Genomic DNA, 20,760 nt, shown 5'->3' on the forward strand with positions numbered 1-20,760 from the left:
TCCTCTAGAATCTAGCATTTATTAGTAAGCCCAAAAACCATTTGAGAAGACAAATTGGTTCAAAGATGCTAACTATGAAACTTCACTTTTGGACAAGCCCAAAGAACACAACAGACAAGCCCAAAGAACACACTGCATTACAAAAGGGAAGTGGAATTTAACTCACTATTCTTACTTATCTGTACAATAAATGTATTGTGCTGAATAAGCAAACAATAAAAAGATCTCAGAACAATCTGAGAACAGGAAAATTGAACTTGTCTACATATAAAACTTAGTCATGAAATAACAAGAAAGGCTTAAATTTCATTATTTTTAGGTGCATCAAATTATGTAGAAATTACTTCTGACAGTGAAAACCCCTCTTAGTATACAAATGCCTCCACCATGCAACCAGTATCAGTTTATTTCATATTTTAAAAACTGATGAACAAACAACTTACAAGTAACATTTATCTTTCATAATTTCATACTGATTTCACTAGGTACCTTAATTTAGTGCATTTTAGTGTGTGTTTAAGTCTTTCTTCTTTTTGTTTGCTACTATTAAGATAATTATACTGTTGTTACAGAGCCCAGTTTGCCTGGAGTGGACAGGACTCTTGGGGATTTAGATGAGCTACTGGCAAATGATAGCTATGAAAAAACACCTCTGCTTCACATTTATAAAAAAAATACAAATTTTCCAATCCCCTTTTTTATAACAATGCCAGGAGAAGGTGACATTTTGAAAATTTCTAGAATTACAGATCAATAAAAAACAGGCAATATTTCTATATTGTTTCTATAAAGGTGGGTAGAAACTTTAAATAGTTAAGAGAACAAGTCTCATTAAAACAAAAAAAAATGTTACCCATACCTACAATTTGTGTAAAAATGATAAAATACCATAAGATATCCAAATAACAAGACAGATACTGATCACTACTGCAAAACAGGAGAGGTTGTAAGAACTGGGCCTGTGCAGCTTCAAGGAGAGAGGCTTAGAGGGTACTAAAGAACAGCCTTGCAGCAGCCAGAAGGAAACCACCTAGATTGGCAGGTATTTTACTGAAGTACATGGTAAGTGAACAAGGTACAGCTGCTATTTGGAAAGGAATATTAGGCAAGCATGGTGTTGGAAAGGAATATTAGATTAGGCAAGCATGGTGTTGGAAACTGCAACGATAATGGTCGACTTCGGCTAGAATTCTGTGCGGAGCAACATTCCCAAATCTTCGTTCGCAAAGCCTAGCCACGATGATGATAACTGGGATGTTCTGTGTGAATTTTTTTCCCTACTATGAGAATTATGAAGTACTGAACAGGTTACTCAGCTAAGTTGTGATATCTCTTTCCTTGGAGATTTTAATGGCCCAACTGGATAAAGCCCTGAGATACCTGGTCAGAAATCAATGTTGACCCTACTCTGAGAGGGAGATTCAGCTAGTGACATCCCAAGTCCCTTTCAACCCAAATAATGCCACAATAATGACATTCCTTTCCAAATGTGGTCCATATTTCCACTACAAGTAACCAGTCGGGAAGAGTAATCCCACTATTTTGCTGGATATTTCCCAGTTAAGATTAAGGATATAGTCAAACAGGCTGATGAACACAGGAAATGATACACAGTGATTTGCTCATCTGGCCTAAGAAAAATAAAAAACTTCACCTAGAGAAAACTCTGACTATTTGCAGTTAAAAATGAGGAAAGCTAAAGAAAGTGTGAGGAAATAAAGGACTCAGAGGAATTCAGGATGATACATAGATGTTAATGATAAAGAATGTAAGTGATTTTCATAGGAACATTGTGGGGACAGGGAAGCAATATTTTAGAGAGAAAAATTATTAAAAGCTCCGTAAAACATACAACATAACAGAGGCCACTAAGCATTCGGAACAGCAGTATTTTACTGGACATTTCTGCTCTCATCTCACACTCTAAACAACTCATGAATTTACCAAGTTGAAGGGAAATGTACATAGTTAACTTTAAAGCCATTTAATGTTATTTCCTTAGTTAGAGAAAATAGAACAAAAAATAAAAATGTGCTCCTCAAAATGTATTTATATAAAAACAAACTCTGCTTACCTCTTCTGCAAGTCGGCTATCACGCAAAGTTGGGGGAATTCCTGGGTGCTTTGCCAACAATTCCATCAAATTATGTGTAGAATGAAGTCTCTAAATATACACAAAGTCAACAGCAATCATGAAAAAAATCCATTGCAACATCTGTGACAGGAAAAGCTTGAACAGCAATGAAAGCTTACAGCAAGAAATTAGCATGCATTTAAAATTAGATTTATTTTTTCTCTGTTAATCTGGAAGCACCTTATAAAGAAAAGAAACATACTTTTCCTCATTTTACTCAGACAGGAAACAATAAGAAATGAAAGACTTTCAACATCTCAAAAGTAAATCAGCAGCAAGTTTGATACCAGGTCATCAAATACTCACCCTACTAATTAAAACAGCCCTTGACTATTATGGAAGACAAATTATTTATTTCAGAGCACATTCTTTTGTAAATGTCTTTTAGAATATTCTAAGGAAACAATTAATTTAGCCCATCTACAGCAAAATAAAGTTTAAGGAAAATACCAGATCCCAAGAGCCTCATTTTCACTATTCTGAAATAAAAGATGACTGAATAAAACATGACTTTTTTGTTTATTTTTAGGAAAAATAAACTTGATCATTAATACGAGGCAACTCTGTTCCTCTTCCCTAGGTTCACCCTGTGTATCCCAAACCAGACCTCTACCTGCACAGACCTCTACCAGCTCCCACAGACTCATATTAATAACCTCCACTATATTTGAACTTGTACCCCTCTCACCTCCTGGATTGACTCTATCTTTGTCCTATTACTATCTTAGCCACTGAAGAGGAATGGCCAGCAGTGGTTTGCCGTTATCCTTAAGAGCTAAACCTACACGACTGAGAAGCATTCAACAGAAGTTAAGTTTTATTACCAAAGCAATTATTAGGCAGCATGTATTTTGAGGGGGGGGGGGAAAGCTTTATTGGATTGCATAATCCAGTAAAACAGTTTAATTAACAACCCTGTTGTGAGTATTTTAACAAGTTTACGCTACTATGGCTATGATAAGAGAAAAAAGCCACCAGGAAGTCACAAAAGAGAAGGAAAAATCAAAGAAGCGTAACAGAGACATCAGATGGCCACATGCAAGATAATCAAACAATAATTTATTTAGCAAAGCAAGCAAAGAGACAACTGATCACTTCTTATTTATCTATCATTAACATTTTAAATATCTGGTTATGCTGAGGAGAATCTTGGCCAATTTAGAACTAATATTTCTTCAAGAAGTCTGAAGATGTTACTTAGATAACCACTGCTTTTTTTACCAATAAAATATGTTCATATTTTTAATATACTATTCAAAATACATGAAGACAAATGTCTGAAGAGAAAATTCACTTTGATTCTTTTTCATGTTTTGATGCCTTTTTATCTTCTGCAGTGCAACAATTTTATTATTCTCTTTCATTTGGCACATTAATATCACTCTCAGAGCAAACCCAGCATCCTGTATTTGCAGGATGCAATGTAGCAACATTAATGCGAGCAGTCACAGTCACATGCACATGTCTAGGAATTCAGCTTGTTAAGTTTATTGCAGAACAGCAGGTGGAGATCACACACTGCTTCAAGGACATCATGAAGACTCACAAGCAAGTGTTTAGAAATATAGCATCTTTCTTCCTTTAAAAAAAAAAAAGGAAACATGAAGGTCACTGGACCAATTCCTACCTAAATCACTGGACAGATTCCTGCCTAAATCACTGGACAGATTCCTATCTAAATCACTGGACAGATTCCTATCTAAATCACTGGACAGATTCCTATCTAAAGACTGTGATCATGACAGCACGCTGAAATGATAATTCAGCACACCACTGTGAAGAAAAAAAGACTGACCTGTTAAGTTAAATCTAAAGCATTCCAGTTCTTAACTACATCTTTTTACATTTCAGTGCTCACTCACTTGCAAGGAATCTGTTTTGAGCTTTTCTTTGTGCTCTTCAGATGATCTTAATACTTCTCTGTATAGCTCCGCAGCCAATGCATATTCTCCTGATTAAAAAAAGAGTAACAAAAACATACACATATTGTGTTGGTTTTTAAATATACAAGCAGCCATGACTGACCTTGATGTAACAAGAGTTACATCACTTGAAACATACTATGTTTACAGAGAGTCTGTATAACAAGTGCTTGTCTTCAAGAAAATCTTTTCTATTCCACACCCCTCCCACCACCCAAAAAAAATGGTAAAAGACAGAGTATTATAGTTTACAAAAACTATGCAATTTCCAAATTAAATATCTTTTGTGACTGCAAGATCTGTAGACCTCTTAATCTTAAAATATGTATTTGTGGTTGCATAAGTCCAAAAAATCTCATGTTTACTAAAAAAAAACATCATCTACAACTCACTGCAGTGATGCATTGCTAAATTTGCACTGCAAATACATTATTCACTGTTCCAGTGAAAACAATGAAAGTTGTATCACGCTTCAGAAATGCAGAAATGATTAGGTACATGCAGGGAGCATAACTACTGATGTAAGCTACCAGCATCACAATCACTTCTCAGAAAATAGATTATATAAATTAAAAACGAAAAACAAAATTGAAACTGCATATGGAAAAGCAGGAAAAAAAAATTTAATTTTCCTTTCTCAATTGATGAAAATTTACTTAGCAGTAATAGTCTTAGAGACTCCTAAAACACGGCAAAGGACAGGGACAAGAAATGTATAAAGACACATAACAGAGTAAAAAAACCATCATCTTCCTCCATATCTGGAAGTGTAAAAATCTTATGTCAACAAAATTTGTTGCTTGAAAATATTGCCAGTTGTAAGGGTGTAGTCCTGCAGTATAGAATTGTCCTTACCAGTAACAGGCCAAAAGCTATGTGCTGAATTTGCAAGGCCTCAAGCTTGAAGCTTGTCAGGCCTCCTTTGAATTTTGATTCACCCGGACCTTTTACTTGGCCTAGCTGGGATAGCAATTTCTGCCATTCGGTAGGTGTCTATGGCTAATTTTTGATTTTTTTTTTAACTTTTGTTTATCTCTGTGTGGTACAAACCCAGTTTTACATAGATAGCAGTAACAAGCAGTTATTCCATGTAGAATGAGATATTTACAACTAACACAATGATGTAGTGTAAGGAAATACAGGCCTAGTAACAATTGGAGAGGCCTTGAGAAGTAAAGATATAGGATGCAGTGTAGGGTACAGCCATGGGATGCTAAGAGATGGTGCACAGGCTTGGCAGTGAATAAGAAAGCCATGGCTATAAACAACTCACCCACAGTCAAAGAAATGCAGGCTTAGAGCTGGACAAAACTGGTTTTAGGGGCAACAAAGAGAACAAAGAAAGAGTATGTAAAATTCATAAAAGGCATTATGTACACTAAATTTGGTGTTTTCACGGAGCTGCAGACCAGTGAAGAAAGAGAAAGATGCAAACATGTGCTAGCAAACATAAAAATGATCCTTGTGTGAGGAAGAAACCGTCAACACAAACATCTTATTCCTCCTGATGAAGGTAGTGACAACTAGTGATAGCACTGCCACCACCTCTATGAAACTACTGACTTCAGGACCTAGAAGGGCCTAAGTAGAAAGGTGAGCATAAAAGCAGGACAAGCAGTATAAACACGTAAGTGCGATTGTTACTCTTTTTTTGCCTGTAAGAATTAGATCTGGACTAATAACAGTTAGACCTATAAGATTTCAACTATAGGAAGAATAAATTTGTGGCTTCATGTATGTGTAAGGTGTGCTTCCTTCTAACTGATAAAGAAGACTGAGTGTAATACTAACACTGGGGAGGGAGTTGCAGACCAGAACTCTGCCTCAGTCCTGCTTTTGTTTCTCACCAGATGAAATTTTCATCAATCTGCTTCTCAAAATAAGCCAAGCTTAATTTTTGCTTCTAGTGTAATTTAGAAGTGTTTCATCTATATATAAATCTTTTTAAGCACTTAATTCTATCTGAAACACTTATCTATATTCTGCAATCATAATGAAGTATTTCAAACCTAATAATTACTAACTACAGATTAGAGAATCTGAATGTAGTCTTTCTGTAAGGTAAGTAACAGAAAAAGTAGTTTGTGGGTTTTCCTCTCTGAAGGAAGATTTTAACATGAGCTGGAAAATTTCAAACAGCTTGTCAACTTTAGAAGAACTTGGAAAAGAGGCATTTTTTCACATTCATAACTAAGTAATTTCAATTTATTTTCATTTTGTTTAATGACACTCAAGATTAATGCAGTTATTTTTGCTTCCCATTCAAAAGTTTTTTTCCTCATAATTCAGACAAAATCTACATTGACAGAGCTGTAGAGCAGGCAGCAGGGAAGAGATTCCACAGCCATCATAGCAGTTTGCATGGCAGGGGGCACAAAGTAAGCCCAGAAAGCAGTACTGATAAAACAAAAGCAGGTTAAGTACAAATACACAAGTATAGCTTCTTTTATCCTCCCAGTACACACAGATGCACTACAGTCATCCAATCTTACCTTTAATGATATGGATACCAGCTAAGCCATTAAGAGCACACACTAGCTGTCGGTGAGCTTCTTCACACTCCGTTCGACATTTCTTTTGCAGAGATGCTAACAGTTCCTCCATGGTCATGGTGCTGAAAAGGAGAACAAATGGCTCAAATCTGAAACAAAATCACAATACTAGAGAAATAAAACTGTCATGCTGTGCAGCATTAAAGATGGTTACATGCATCCAACATACTGTACAATGGTTTTTTTTATATTTATTTACTTATTAAAAAAAACCCTAGCTGTCAGCCTTGTTTTCTGCTAGAGCTTTCCCCTAACTTCACTGTGTTGAGAGGTTGACATCCCCTAAGAGCAGAAAGAAATAAGCAAGAAGAAAATTAGAACTAGGTAAAACAATCTTTCACAAGGAAAAATATTTTGCTCTTTCTGTTACAGTATGAACTAGAAACACGAGAAATCAGACCTCATTTTGCCAAAAGCTGTTCAGATGAAAACAGCTATGAGAGACTACATTTCTACCCTCTGCTACCAATCTAAACATGGAACGCACATGACGTATCAATGCAAAGAAGAAAAATGTGTGAAATGAAAACAGGGAAAATTAGCAAAAATAATTTTAAACTTCTTTTTCTACTTTTGTCATTTTTATAAATTAGGAAAGGAATTTAGTCAGAAGAAAATTAACTTAATATAAAAATACAGGAAATGGAGAGGGAAGAGAGCGAAGCAGGAACAGAAATGAAAAAGAAGCAAGAAGGAAGCAAGAAGGATAGGTTGGAGTAAGGCCACAGGACAAAGAATCTAAGCAGAAAGAGGACTGATACAGACAGGAGAGTGAACAGCAGCAACAGCCTACAACAGCTGACCTGAGGCTGCTTCTATGACCAACTACTGCTGTTAGACCAGACGCTACCCTTCTCCCCTGAAACACTGCTCCTCAGCCTCATTCACCTTTAGAGAAGCATTTACTATTTGGCATTTAGCACTGTGGAACAGAGTTAAGAGGTGATGTAACTCCTGCGAAGACTGTGCCCAAATTATGCTGGAAGGATACACTTTCCTAGGCCTTTATTTTACCCCTTTGCAACATAGTTCCAGTTGCAGCAACTGATTTTTGGCTTTATGCTACAGTGTTATACCAGAGCAGGCTTTAAATCAATATAATCACTATTTGTGTATTCTGCAGAGGTAATGGCAAATACACATAGCACCTGCATACACTGATAATTCCACCATTGCTACTTACCTTTTATTTTCAGAACCATCAGCAGTTTCAAGAAAAATTAAAAAAGCAGAAGGATGTAAATATAAAATACGCAATTTGATACACAGCCTGAGACTACCAATTAAGACAAAAAGAAGAGCTTTTTTTACTCAGTTAAACTAGGAGAGCCCTAGCAGTGAATTTCTTCATTATTTTCATACATATAACCAAAGCCAGGAGTCAAATCTTCTCTCTGATCTGGGAATGTCTACTGCTGCAGTCAAGTTTGGTACACAAAAAAGATATGGAAATAGTGCTTTCTTTGTACATGTGATTTTAAGAAAGATTTAATTCTCATTGCTGATTTTTCCACCACAGTTACTATGCAGCTGTCACTGTGCAACCATTCTACCAAAATCAACACAGGACTAAGAAGTGCCCAGCATATTCTGCTCAGTTTATACATTTCATTTATACTACACTAGCTCATTTTAATGCAAATAATCTTGTATGGGTGGAAATATCGATTTCTCCTATGTTTGAGTCCTTGTTTCCACACTAGCAGACTGTTCAACAGAAAGTGCTACAAGCACAACATCTAACTATTCATCTCTGCTGAAGCAGGTGCAAAGCCAGTTTCAGGTGCTTAGGCACCACAGATGCCCTGTATGAGAAGAGGGAAGGAGTAAGACACAAAACTTCATAAAGCATAGAAAGAGATGGAATAGAATGGATGAACAAGACTAGGACACAGTAGAAATAACACTGGCAGTGCTAAAAGTTTAAGTTCTTCTCTGCCTGTAGGTTAAAAAAAACAGTCAGTGCTCTCAGAGTCTGGAATGGAAACAGCCTGTTCTTTCACAGCCTCCCTCTAATTGATTGAAAATGTAGCAGCTACATTTTGCAATAGGGCTAGCAACATGCTTTTGGTCTAACAAATGCTGAGACCAAACTGATACTCGGAGGGCACTTGTGAAGATGATGATCTTGAAAGCATGCAAAAAAAAAAAAAAGGAAAAAAGCATTTGTACAACTTTCAAGTTTGGATCTACATTTAAAAATTCTGCAACCTCACATTAACATTTTCTCCGAACTAAATAATTATTCTATTCTGTTGATTCATTTTGTTCATTTTTCTCATTTATGAACATGAGTTTTGTAAGAGACAAAAGAAAATCAGTGGGCTTATTTGAAACTGAAGAAGAATCTGGTTTGTTTCACACTTTATCTCTCACCTGGAACACCCCAGTATCCATCAACATCGCAAGGTTAAAATGCTACTGGAAAATCAAATTGCCTCTCAGTACTATGTTCTTTAACACAAGAATTACACTAACAACCCTACTGCACCCATTCATCTTCTGAGGTCAGATTAGCTTGGTGTACCATATTTGCACATTTAATTAAAGAAGCCTAAAATTAGTCTTGAGATGAGTACTGTGCAAGATCTTGCACTGTTGGGGGCAATCAGTTTTTCTCTGGATAAAGCAGGTCATTTAAGAAATGACAGAAATTCACCTTTTCTGTAATGGCAAGAACTCTCCCCGAACAGCTTGTGGATGACAGCAGGCCTGCCTCAGCCGTAGCAATGGGTATAGTATGGAAGTCACAGTCCTTCTATCTAGGCTGCTAAGCTTAAGAGTCCAGTCTGAAATCTTCCTGAGTTTTGCCAATGCATCCTGGCAGCACACCTCATGCTGGCGATGATAGAAGTGTCTCTCCACAGGAGAGAAGTGAAGCCAGTGTATATTTTCTGTCTGAGGGGGTATTTGAATCTGCAATTAAAGAAGAAAATAAGTAATTTTACAAATAAAACTTGATAAATGATGTTCAGGAATTTTAAAACTCAAAACTCTTACTTACTTGGTCAATCACATCCTTCTTTGCTGATCTCCACATTATCTTCGCAATTAGACTGTAAAGAGGCCGGGGATTTTTCCTACAATAAGGTCGATATAAAAGTTGGTCCCACCAATGTTTGACCCAGTAAGGATCAACTCCAAGAAAAAGGACTAATCCATACAGATCTGCCAAGAAAAGAAAGTGTTTTAGTACAGTGTTTGTGTTTCAACACTTCACAATATGCCTTCAAAAAATTAACTTTCATACAAAGGCTACCAGGCATAATGACCTTCTGGTCATTATCTTCTGCACTTCTTTTCCAGTCATTTTCTCATCAAAATATTTAATTTTAGGCAAGGGACTGGGTAGGGGAAGGTGGGGGTTCTCTCCTTTAGCTAGCTGTTGATTTCCACACAACTTGCAAGAATATAGCTATTTGTGAGACACTTTCCCAATTTCAAGTTTAGCAGAAAAAAGCGACAAATTTAAACCTATTCAGAGCAGAGGCAAGAGGCAGAAATTACATGACTGCATATGGTTAACAGGGCCTGCCAGGATTTTCTAAAACAACACTGCTCAGTATCATTACTTCACAGCCTGCTGTGCACCAACTGTTTGCTGCCCACCACCTAGAAGGAGCTGCAATTCAGAAGACTTTCACTTTTCTGCTAAGACATAAAGAAGTAACAAAAGACACTTTGTTTTCTTGCTAACTGAGAAAATACAATTTAATTACTAATTCTGCCTAATTCAGAAATCCATCACTTTTTGGAATGAAATTTAAGGACATTCTGACTTTAAACTTGTGCCTAAATCTCAACAGAAAAATACAGAAGCACACATTTAAATGCTGCAAGTGGACAGTGCCAAAACAGAGATATGTGATGGTACCTTGTAGTTCCTAAAGATCTGGTGGCTACATTCCTTTTTCTGTTAGGTTTATAGTAATTTTGTATTCAGCTGAAAGCATCACGACATTCACCAAATACATCATAGACCAGGGGAAGAAAAATCCTGGGAATCATTTCTATGCAAGAAGCAATTGTTTACCAAGAAGTCCTATCCAACTGTATTACAGCAGCAGTGTCACAGATTGAAATGAGTCAGCAGCTTTCATCCCCTAAGTGAATGGAGGCTGCCTTAACATAGCCTGAGAGACTGTCAATACATATTATGCACAATACGACATTTCAGATATTTATTAAATCAAGACTATCACACATAAGGACTTGAAGAAATTAACCATGACAATAAAATCTATCAGTTCCTTCTACAGGGTTTGACTTATTAACTACATATTCTCATAACTACAGTGCGTACTTATAAATTTAATTCACAATTCCATAATGAATTAATCTACAATATTGACTTTAGTAATTTGGTATCCATATAACAGTCCACAAATGCTTACACTGATTTATCCACTTTAAAACTCACTGTCTCAGTGTGTACTATATATTCCTAAATCAATCAGAGAACAGGGAGACAGAGAAGTCAATCAGTTCCCTTTCTTTTTTCTATCTCTCTGAAGCCTGTCTACAGAAACTGAGTACCTCACAAAAATGACAAAATAAATGACACCTGCTAACATACAGCTACCTACTTCACACATCTCAATTCATTAAGTCCTTACATAAGGCCTTAAGACAGTTTCATAAGCTTTAGCATGATTTCCAGAATTTATATTCATGGCAGTTGATGCCCACAGTAGTTCATACGGGGCTATGCAAAAAGCAAATACAGCTTTGCTTGCTGTATCTGACAGCTTAAAGGATTCTGTAACCAGAGCAGACTACCTATAGCTGCAATAGAGAAGGGTTAATATTTACCCACTCTAAGTGAAAACTGAAGAACAGACTTGAATCAGCTGTTGGACATACAGCTTCTCTGCTGTCCAAAGTATCTGTCTAACTAAGGGAGACAAAAAGATCCCAGCTCTGCAATTTTTATATTGATAAAAGTATTGATGGCTTTATTACATGCTTGAAGTTTATGGCTTACCAAATCAGAGTACCTAATCAATTCAAAGCAAAACAAGCAGATGTTTTAACTGCTTCAAAGCACTACCTAATTATCAGCATAGGGAAATCCCACAGATGACACTGCTACATAAAATCTCACCTTCTAATCCTCGCTGCACAGGAGTACCACTGACACACCAGCGATTGATTCCACTTAAACGGAGTGCCATTTCAGCAGCCTAGTAAAAGGAAATAGAGCCAATGGTAGGAAATGGAAAACAAAGATAAACACAGAGTAGAACACAGTCTGACAACATGTGGACCTTATTTTTGAGAAGTCTGAACATCTTTTCAGTATGTAACATTAGCAGATTAGAAGCAGCATCAGTACAACATATTATGAAAATGTATATAAAATTTTGGAGCTTTTCTGAAGGTAACTGAGAACTGATAAAAGCCATGTCCTCTTCTGAGTAATCAAGTGCAATTAAGAGTTCACAGAAGCCAAACAGATAGCAAAAGAAAAGGTATGTTAAAAAAAAATATATTAAAGCCCATAAGCCATTATGGAAGTAGCATTTTTATCTTTCTGTCTTGGGCAAAAAGATCGGACAGACACTAATTAAAATAATCTCCCCCTGCAGACTGTATCTCTTGAGTTTGCAGACAGACTGCTGACTATTTTAGCTTCTAGACCCAAAGGACATGTCTATGCCTCTGAATCATACCACTGAACAGGCTAGTGTCTTGTTTGCAGCTATCAAACACTGTACACAACACGATGATCTAGTTCTTTAAACTGTCAGTATAGATTATATGTTAAGTATTTTTTGAGCTGGATAAACTTCACAGTCTGCCAAAATTCCAACAGGAGAACCATTTAATAGTAAGTATCTCCAACAGAAAATTCACTTCTACAGAACAAGTGACAAGGACAAATTACTTGAGTGCACTGAACATTAAGAGGGGGAGAGGAAATCTACTGTATTATTTACAGTAAACTTGTCAAAACCTTTTCAAGTTAAATAAACACACGACCAGGAATGTCATACCTTTGCAGTAGTGCATTCAACCATTTGTGCTTCATCGAGGCAGATCCTCCACCACTCCACTGCTACTAAGGGGCTTGGGATGGCCATGTACCGCTTCTGGTTCCTGAAGCGGCGCCCGTCTTCGCTGTTGCTGTGGGGGATGTCCACATAGTTCAGTTCAGTGCGCAGGACATCATACGTGGTGATAACCACCTCCTGCTCCGCCAGCATGTGTGGCTGCAAAAAGCCATGCTTCTTCACACCTTGATACACCTACGTAGATTTATATTCAATAGCACAATAGCAAAGAAGAAAACATCAGAGATACTTTAATAAAAATGCCAAAATATCAGTACAACTTAGTATATGCATGCTTCTAGCATGAAACCATTCATAAAATCTGTACTCCTACACTAGCATGGTGGGAAATACATCTAAGTAGCATAATAATAAATACAATACAGTCACTGATGCAAAATTTTTATGTATAATTATTTATAACATTGCAAAACATTTTTTTCTCCTTTAAAGAAGAGAAGACTTTGTTATTTTCTTCAACAGTTATTTGTTGTAATTTGTTGTTATTTGTTTGAAGATTAAGTATTCTGTAATGCTGTATGGCACAACATTATGTAAGTTACGTGTCTAGCCTTCTTTTCTCCTTTACTGTAGATGCATTACCTTTCTTCCCATTGCCACAAAAATTTAATGGATGATTAGGCAAAGACAGAGAGATGCATCAAAATATATAATAACTAGAAATGATACTCTGAGTAAAGTTTTATCTGCAAAAGGATTTCTGTGGAGACTTACGAGATGAAAAGAATACCCTAGTAAGAAACAATCTGTGTGCACCAAGAGAATATTTTTATAAACCTTTCATACTAACATTTGTTCTATTATCAGAAGTACTTTTCTTATCTCCCTCACAATTTTAAGCCAAAACCTTTCAGAAGCATACAAAAAATAAAATAACTGCTCTTTACCCCTTAATGATCAGCACATGACTTCACTGTTAATCATACCTTTTCTTCCAGTAATTATCTTTCTCTACATTTGTGCATAAGGCAATGGTGTTTCTGTCAATTGAAAGAAACACCTGCAGAGAAGTTCCTTCTTTTCAGCCCCAGAGTGGAACAACAAAGCATGTGCAACCAGGTCATTGCACATGAAAAAAAAAGAGAGAGAAGGGAGGGTGGGAGGGGAAGAAAAAAGAAACAAACAAACCAAAAGGAGCATGCTCACTGAAGCAAACAAGAAGAAATAAATAGCTGTCAAAGTCTAATGATTTCTTCAAGTATTTATTAACAGATTTTCTGGAGGTTTATAACTTGGCCAAGGTTTGGTTGTTTTCACAGCAGCAGGAAAAGACAACCTGCCACAAAGCAAGACCTACTGATGAATTTTAATTTCTTGTTTATTACATAAAACCATTAGAATTTCCCACGGGTTGTAGGCAGTTGGAAGAGTAAAAAGCCCACTTCACATGCAATGCAAAAGCTGTTAACATGGGAAACTGGTTCTTTTAAGCATCTCCACATTTTTAAACACCTCCACTACCTTCGTTTTACCTCTACAGAAAATAACTCCCCAAATTTTCATTTTGAAGCAACACTGAAAACAAGTCTTGCTTACAGTTGGCAGTTAAAGGAAAATGAAAACAATCACCTAGAATCGAAGGTGTCACACAGTTTCAAGTAGTGACAGTCAGTATTTAAACTATTTTACTGTTACCATGTAAATCTATTTCTGACAATTTTCATCCAAGCTGGTATAAAATTTGGACTGGGCCCTAGAAAAACCATGTGAGTTTTACACATTTATGCACTAAATCTAATAAGACTGATCACACATATGGCACTGGAGGCCTAGAATTCACTTATACATTGGGTATCTATGCATAACAGCTAAAGGTACAAGATATATCCCTGAAGACAAAATTATATCAATCTACTACTACTGTTATTTTATTCAAAATATATGGGATTTATGGTTTTCAAAGCACTAGATCATTACAAAGGTTCTTGACTACTAAAAATATGAAGGACAAAACTTGACTACATTGGTAGTAAAAGACAATGGCTATCCTTGAATACTGTGATAACTATATATTAAAAAATCCTGTATAGCCTTATTTACTGTAAGTATAATAAGGTTTATTTTAGTGACAGGGCTATTAGAAATAAAGTAAAAGGATAATACATGGTCTCCAAATAAGCAACATCCAAATAAATATACAGATGTTATAGAGGCAATGCCCAAGTTGTAAGGGTGTTGTTTTCAGTAAACACCAAGACACAAGACTTCTTTCATAAAGCCCAAGAATCAGAAATGCAAAACTACACTCTTTACCTACTGAAACAGCTTTTAGCTAGAACAAAACAAGAAGCAACAGAGAGCTGCTTAGTTGCAAGTGTACAGTGAGACAACACTCAAAACACCTAACAGTCAGGCCTTTTTAAGTTCCTTGGTAGTCTTTCAAACAGCCTTCCCTCTCAGAAATCACCTGTTGTTGCAACTGCTCAAAATTTGCTTCCATTTTCTATAGATACCTAGTCCACTGAATTATCTCCCAGTGACCAACTAAAAAAGAAAAAAGTTAAAAACTAATTGCAGACAGTCTTTCTGGGACACCAATGAACCATGTGATGCCAAAGCATAGATCTACAGCAGGAAATGGAGAATTCTAACAGAGGACAAAGAGACCTCTGAACTTCCAAGTAACGCAGAATGTCTGACAGGAAGCCCTGAGCTTTGATAAAATAACTCTCCAGAACATGAAGCTATATAATCTTACCAGAACGCGAAGAGAAGATGATCTTACATGTCTATTGATCTCATCTACCCACTGATGACAAATAGAACTTGGAGAAATTATCAGAGTCGCTCCTGTGGGAACTGGTTTCATTGCCACAAGGCAATGGGGACAGTAGAAGGGCCTGCTCTTCAGGTTTTCCTCTTTGTAGTTTACACATTCTGCATGCTGCCATAAGTAGCATTTCAGGCACTGCACACGAGCTTTGTAGTCAGCCAATCCAAGCTCACCACAGATGCATTCAAAACGATATTCAGAGGTATTAAATGGAAATACAGAACTGGTATGTTGTACACTACTGTCAGCATGTTCTTGGGAATGTGAGGATGGGACCTTTGGGATTTCCTGCTGGACATCAGCTGTAGTTTTAGAAACATCAAAATCAGGATGACTACTCATGTCACTGGACACAAGGAGGCTGCCACGCAAATCAGGAGATTCTGGGATGACAGTTTCCTGCTTAACATTATTCTCTTTTACAGAGTTCTCATGATCTGGTTCAGATTTCTTGTTATTTTTGCTAGGTGTACAATAATCATGTTCTTCCATGGCAATATCCACCTGTGAAGCAGTTTTACAGACGTGTTCAGATGTGATACCACTATTTTTTGATTCTTTGGTTTGAGTTTTAGCATCAGTCAGCTGCTTCTTCTGAGTATTTTCTGAAGTCTTTGCTACCTACAAAGTAAAATTAACCAAGAATGTCAGACTTTACATACAAAATTGTCCAGTGCTGTTTAATGTCTACCAGTGCTATTTAATATTTCCATTAATGACACAGACAAAGGGATCTAGTGCACCCTCAGCAAACATGCAGATGACACCATGCTGAGTGGTGCAGTTGGCACACCTGAAGGGCAGGATGCCATCTGGAGGGACCTGGACAAGTTCGAGAAGTGGACCCATGGGAACCTCATGAGGGTTACCAAGATGAAGTGCAAGTTACTGCACGTGGGTTGGGATAATCCCCGGTATCAATACAGGCTGGGGGACGAACAGATTGAGAGTAGCCTGAGGCAGAAGGACTTGCAGGTGCTGGTGGATGAGAGGCTGGACATGAGCTGGCAACATGCACCCACAGCCCAGAAAGCCAAACGTATCCTGGGCTGAGTCAAAAGCAGTATGACCAGCAGGGTGAGGGAGGTGAATCTGCCCCTCCACTCCACTCAAGTGAGACCCCACATGGAGTACTACATCCAGCTTTGGGAACCCCAACATAAGAAGGGTTTTGGTTAATGTTTACCAGTGTTTAAAAAACATCTTCACAGTAGGAAGAATGCAACTTCCAGTGCCACTATTTTACAAGATTTATAACAGATGTAGTTAACACTTTGGCACCAAATTTGATCTATGTATGACTTCTGCTTCTTTACTCATGAATGTCAAAGCAAATGCTGCCGTTTTCTTCATTTTTACCAATAAGTTAGCATCACTGAACTAGTGCACACACACAACAAAGCTCCAAGTAGCATGCAATCAGTAGAAAAAAGATCTGTCTTTGCAACATTGACGTAACTGTGGCAGCACATTTTACCTGCTCTTTGGTTCTTTCTCGCTTCTTCTGTTCCTTGTAATTCTTTCCCAGCTTGAAAGACCCAGCCAGACCATGTCCTTTGACTTGCTCTACTACATGTTCTGCAATTAGCTTTTCTAGAGTTCTTTTGAGAAGCCGTCTATTTCTCTGTGTGTCATACCTATAAATAGCACTGATGTACTTAAATATTGCAACGATGGATGCTCCTTTCTTCACATTCATTTCTTTTACAGCTGTTAATATCATCACTCGTAAGCCTGTATGTAGAATCAAAGCAAAACAACTTACAGCTCAGATAAAATGAAAGTTACCTCAGAGAATGCATATTAAGGGAACTCTAAACATAGTGTTCATCTAAAAAAATGCAAAACAAAGACAGATAGCAGTTTTGACAATGCTTGACTTGAGACAGCTCTGCAAATTGCTGTTTTGCAGTGAATCCAAGGCAATATTTGACAGTAATAGAAATAAGTCACTCCATTTTCTTACTGAGGCGTAAAAAAGATAGTGTATTTCAGTTAAATGCATAAACTCTTTTACAAAGACCTTTAGTTATATGGAGCTCTGTAGCTCAGAGTTCTGAGTTGCTAACTTACTTTTAACTGTGAATCACTTGTTTGTAGCATGCAATCCCACATGACAGTGCCCAGCAAAAGAATCATTTCATTCTGAAGAAGTGAAGAGTAACCTTGAGCTCATAGTCAGTGGCCAATATAAGACTTAATGCCAAAAACAAAATGCATTTTAAAAGTCATCAGAAATACTTACTGGGATATTGTATTTTTTCCTTCAATTTAGGCTCCATTTCCTTTGGTTTTTTCTTTTTATTTCCTTCTAAAGGTTGAGGTGGAACAAAGAAGTTCACAAGCTTACCCTAATGCAGAGAACATTAAATAGTTATTAGCTCACGTCTCTTCACAGTCACTCTGACCTTCGTTAATGTTTTCACATTTGAAAATAAGCATGAGCTGCTGCAGATACATGTTCTGATCTCACCAATTTGCTTAGATAGCTCATTTTTAATGTACAGAATGACACCTCATTCAGTTCAGTTTCTTGGCAAATGGTGTTCAGCACCTACAGTGAGAACAGAAAGAGCAGCCCTGCAAGCCTTTTGGGGTCCTTTACTGCTTCGGAATTAAGTTGCATTAATCTATAGCTGTTAAGTGATCTAGGTTACTGATGAGGGAGGAAAATATATATTTAATATATAGCAAGAAACAAAAAAAGAGGTAAACAATACCTAGGAGGAAAAGCCCTAGTTAGTTGTACAAAAAGTATGTTTTTCTTTTTAGAGTTGTCCTCCTCAATTTTACTCTATTATGAGTGATGCAGGAATAGTGAGTCAATCCAAGGAAATGTATACTCAAAAACTGGCATATAAAGAAGAATCTCAAAGCTGGGAAAAAACACAGTGCCAATATTTCTATTATTGTTTTATAGCTATATCCATTGACACTTCACTCTGCCCTGTCCAATTAGTTGCTCTGTAGGATTCTTAAAAAGTAACTGCAATGAAATTCCAGATACTGTTTGAACCCTACAGAGAGTTGAAATAATTGGAGTAACTCTACCATTGGTTTACACAACCCAGGAGTCATCCAAAAAGTCTCTAGTGGAATAAAGCACTTCTAGTTTTACTTTTGTTTGGGTTTTTTTTAGGACATCATACAAAGACATTTTATATTTGAAGACAAGAAAAATACAAATGACAAGAGGCCTTCTGGATTAATGGAATACTACCTTTCAACCACAGGCAATGTCATACAATTTTGCTTATAAAGGTCCCAAAATATTAGCTAAGATGTCTGTCCCAACTATTTGTATCATGAAACAGTTACACTAACTCCAGCTTTCCAAAAGTTATGGTTTCTAGTTATTGTTGTCAGTTGATGTCCACGTGCATTAGTGCTTATACTCCCCTCTTCACACTCCTCAGTGCTGACTCTCTTATACATTTAAGAATCACTCTCTCAGAGAACTGAGTACTTTTAACTGATAAAATTACAAGCAGGCAGGAGATCATTATGAATAGACGTAAAATGAAACAGGCTGCCATGAATTCAAAGGTATGGAACCCATGAAGTGGTAAGAGTTTACTTAAGAATAACAGTCCTTTTCCTTCAGAAAGAATTTTTGGTTTCAGTGAATGTGCTAAGTTTTTACAGTATGAGTGATGAGGAAAGTGAAAAGATGGAAAATTGTTGCTAAATAAGCCCATTTATTATATGAAATAGAGAGAGCAGAAATCTTTATTTACTGAGTGTAAATTGTCTCTATTTTAGCATAGAAAGTATGTCTAAGGGATGTTTGATACTCATCAATACAAAGAAGTGAAGGAGAGAATGACATCCAACATAGTAAACTGACATATTTATAGACTCCTGAAGCCTGTGTAAACTATATAAGCAGTGCAGTTGCCTGACAACACCCTTGAACAATGGCAAACTATCAACTGCTTCTCATGCAAACTATTCCACCATTTATGCCACCAAGTATCATGTCCTACAAAGGAAAAACTGTCCTTGCAATACAGCTTTAAATACAGAGTTCTACAAACCAGAAAGCACTAAACTCAAGAGAAGTGCATTTGCATTAATTCTGAAAAGCACTTTCTTCATAATAACTTTCATCCTGGTTTTCTTACCTCAGGTAATGTCAGATCATCTTGTTTAATATCTGGTCCAGTATGATTCAGAATAAGAGCCAACACTTCTACTGTTTTTCCAAGACCCATCTCATCTGCCAAAATGCCTCCAGGCCACTGGGGTCCAGCAATTGGGTATTCACGGATAATACTAAAATTCAAGTGCATTCCCAAATGAAAGTCAATAACTACAGAATGGTGTGACAGAAGCACATGTTCAGGAACATGCAGCACAGCTTTAGCAAGGCAAAGTTTGTAGGGTGGGGCATTATCTTTGTTTAGTTTAGATGAGATTAAGAAATGTTAAAAAGCTTTTTGGATGTATAAACCTGAAAAAGACAAATACGTATGCCAGAATTTTTAGAATTGTTTCACCTCCTAATAGGCCTTGCCCTGCTAACCTTGGCATATCATAATATTAGTCTCAAAAAATTGAAATAGTTTTATATTCACATATCAGAGATCTGACAGTTATATAGGGAAAAACATAATGTAAACTAGCAATCAAAAGGTTCTATTCTAACCAAATTAACAAGAAAAAAAGAAATAGATTTAGTAATGCAATACCCGGCTTTAATAAAAAGCATTATACTGCCCCCTTCCTTTAGACTTTAAACACAGTGGATAAGAAGGTCAAAGTCTCCAGTGCCCTAATGTTAACATTAAACCACAAATTTATTGAAATTTAAAAAAAAAAATTACGTCTTCAACTTGAGATTTACATATTTACCTGTGCACTATATATTCCAATTTGTCCTTTTTTTTCAAAATAAAGATATCACTGTTCTAATTCTTTAGTTGCTAACTGAAACACAAGATATGGATTATCTTCCATCCTTCGGGATAAAGTTACCAATGAGGATTTCACAAAGTACAACCTTGAGGCGTTCTCAGAAAGAGTAACTATAAAAACATACCAGCCAGTGAATGGATTATAGTAGATTTTTACTCCATCCAGAGTGATCACCTCCCGCCATAAGAAGTGCAGTGCATTTTCTATGAAGAAAGTGTTCATGTTACTATTGTGAGGTTTCTCTATAAACAGCACACTGCTTAGAATTGTTCAGCTTTATTGTGACATTTAGAGACAAAAAGCTGAAGTCTACCTCCACAGAGCTTCATGACCAACAAGGTACATCAGCTGCTGTTCAGCAAGACCTAGCTTATCATTTAGTGTACTA

At 36.7% G+C, this 20,760-nt stretch overlaps 1 protein-coding gene across 4 annotated transcripts in view; it reads right to left on the bottom strand.

The window, feature by feature from the left end:
- The window catches only part of SHPRH (SNF2 histone linker PHD RING helicase), a 61,892-nt gene that overhangs the window by 30,433 nt on the left and 10,699 nt on the right, over positions 1-20,760 (bottom strand). For all 4 annotated transcript variants that reach the window (XM_017813737.1, XM_017813735.1, XM_017813736.1 and 1 more), the window contains exons 5-16: positions 20,497-20,575; positions 19,580-19,730; positions 17,701-17,806; positions 16,933-17,189; positions 15,381-16,076; positions 12,605-12,856; positions 11,713-11,791; positions 9,613-9,776; positions 9,268-9,524; positions 6,549-6,670; positions 3,997-4,085; positions 2,075-2,164 (exon numbers count right to left, since the gene is read on the bottom strand). In XM_017813737.1, the coding sequence (XP_017669226.1) occupies positions 2,075-2,164; positions 3,997-4,085; positions 6,549-6,670; positions 9,268-9,524; positions 9,613-9,776; positions 11,713-11,791; positions 12,605-12,856; positions 15,381-16,076; positions 16,933-17,189; positions 17,701-17,806; positions 19,580-19,730; positions 20,497-20,575 (2,342 nt within the window). The remainder of the gene's footprint in view (positions 1-2,074; positions 2,165-3,996; positions 4,086-6,548; positions 6,671-9,267; positions 9,525-9,612; positions 9,777-11,712; positions 11,792-12,604; positions 12,857-15,380; positions 16,077-16,932; positions 17,190-17,700; positions 17,807-19,579; positions 19,731-20,496; positions 20,576-20,760) is intronic.

This window comes from Lepidothrix coronata, unplaced genomic scaffold (genome assembly GCF_001604755.1).
Source record: "Lepidothrix coronata isolate B3197 unplaced genomic scaffold, Lepidothrix_coronata-1.0 Scaffold42, whole genome shotgun sequence".
NCBI classification, from domain to species: Eukaryota; Metazoa; Chordata; class Aves; order Passeriformes; family Pipridae; genus Lepidothrix; species Lepidothrix coronata.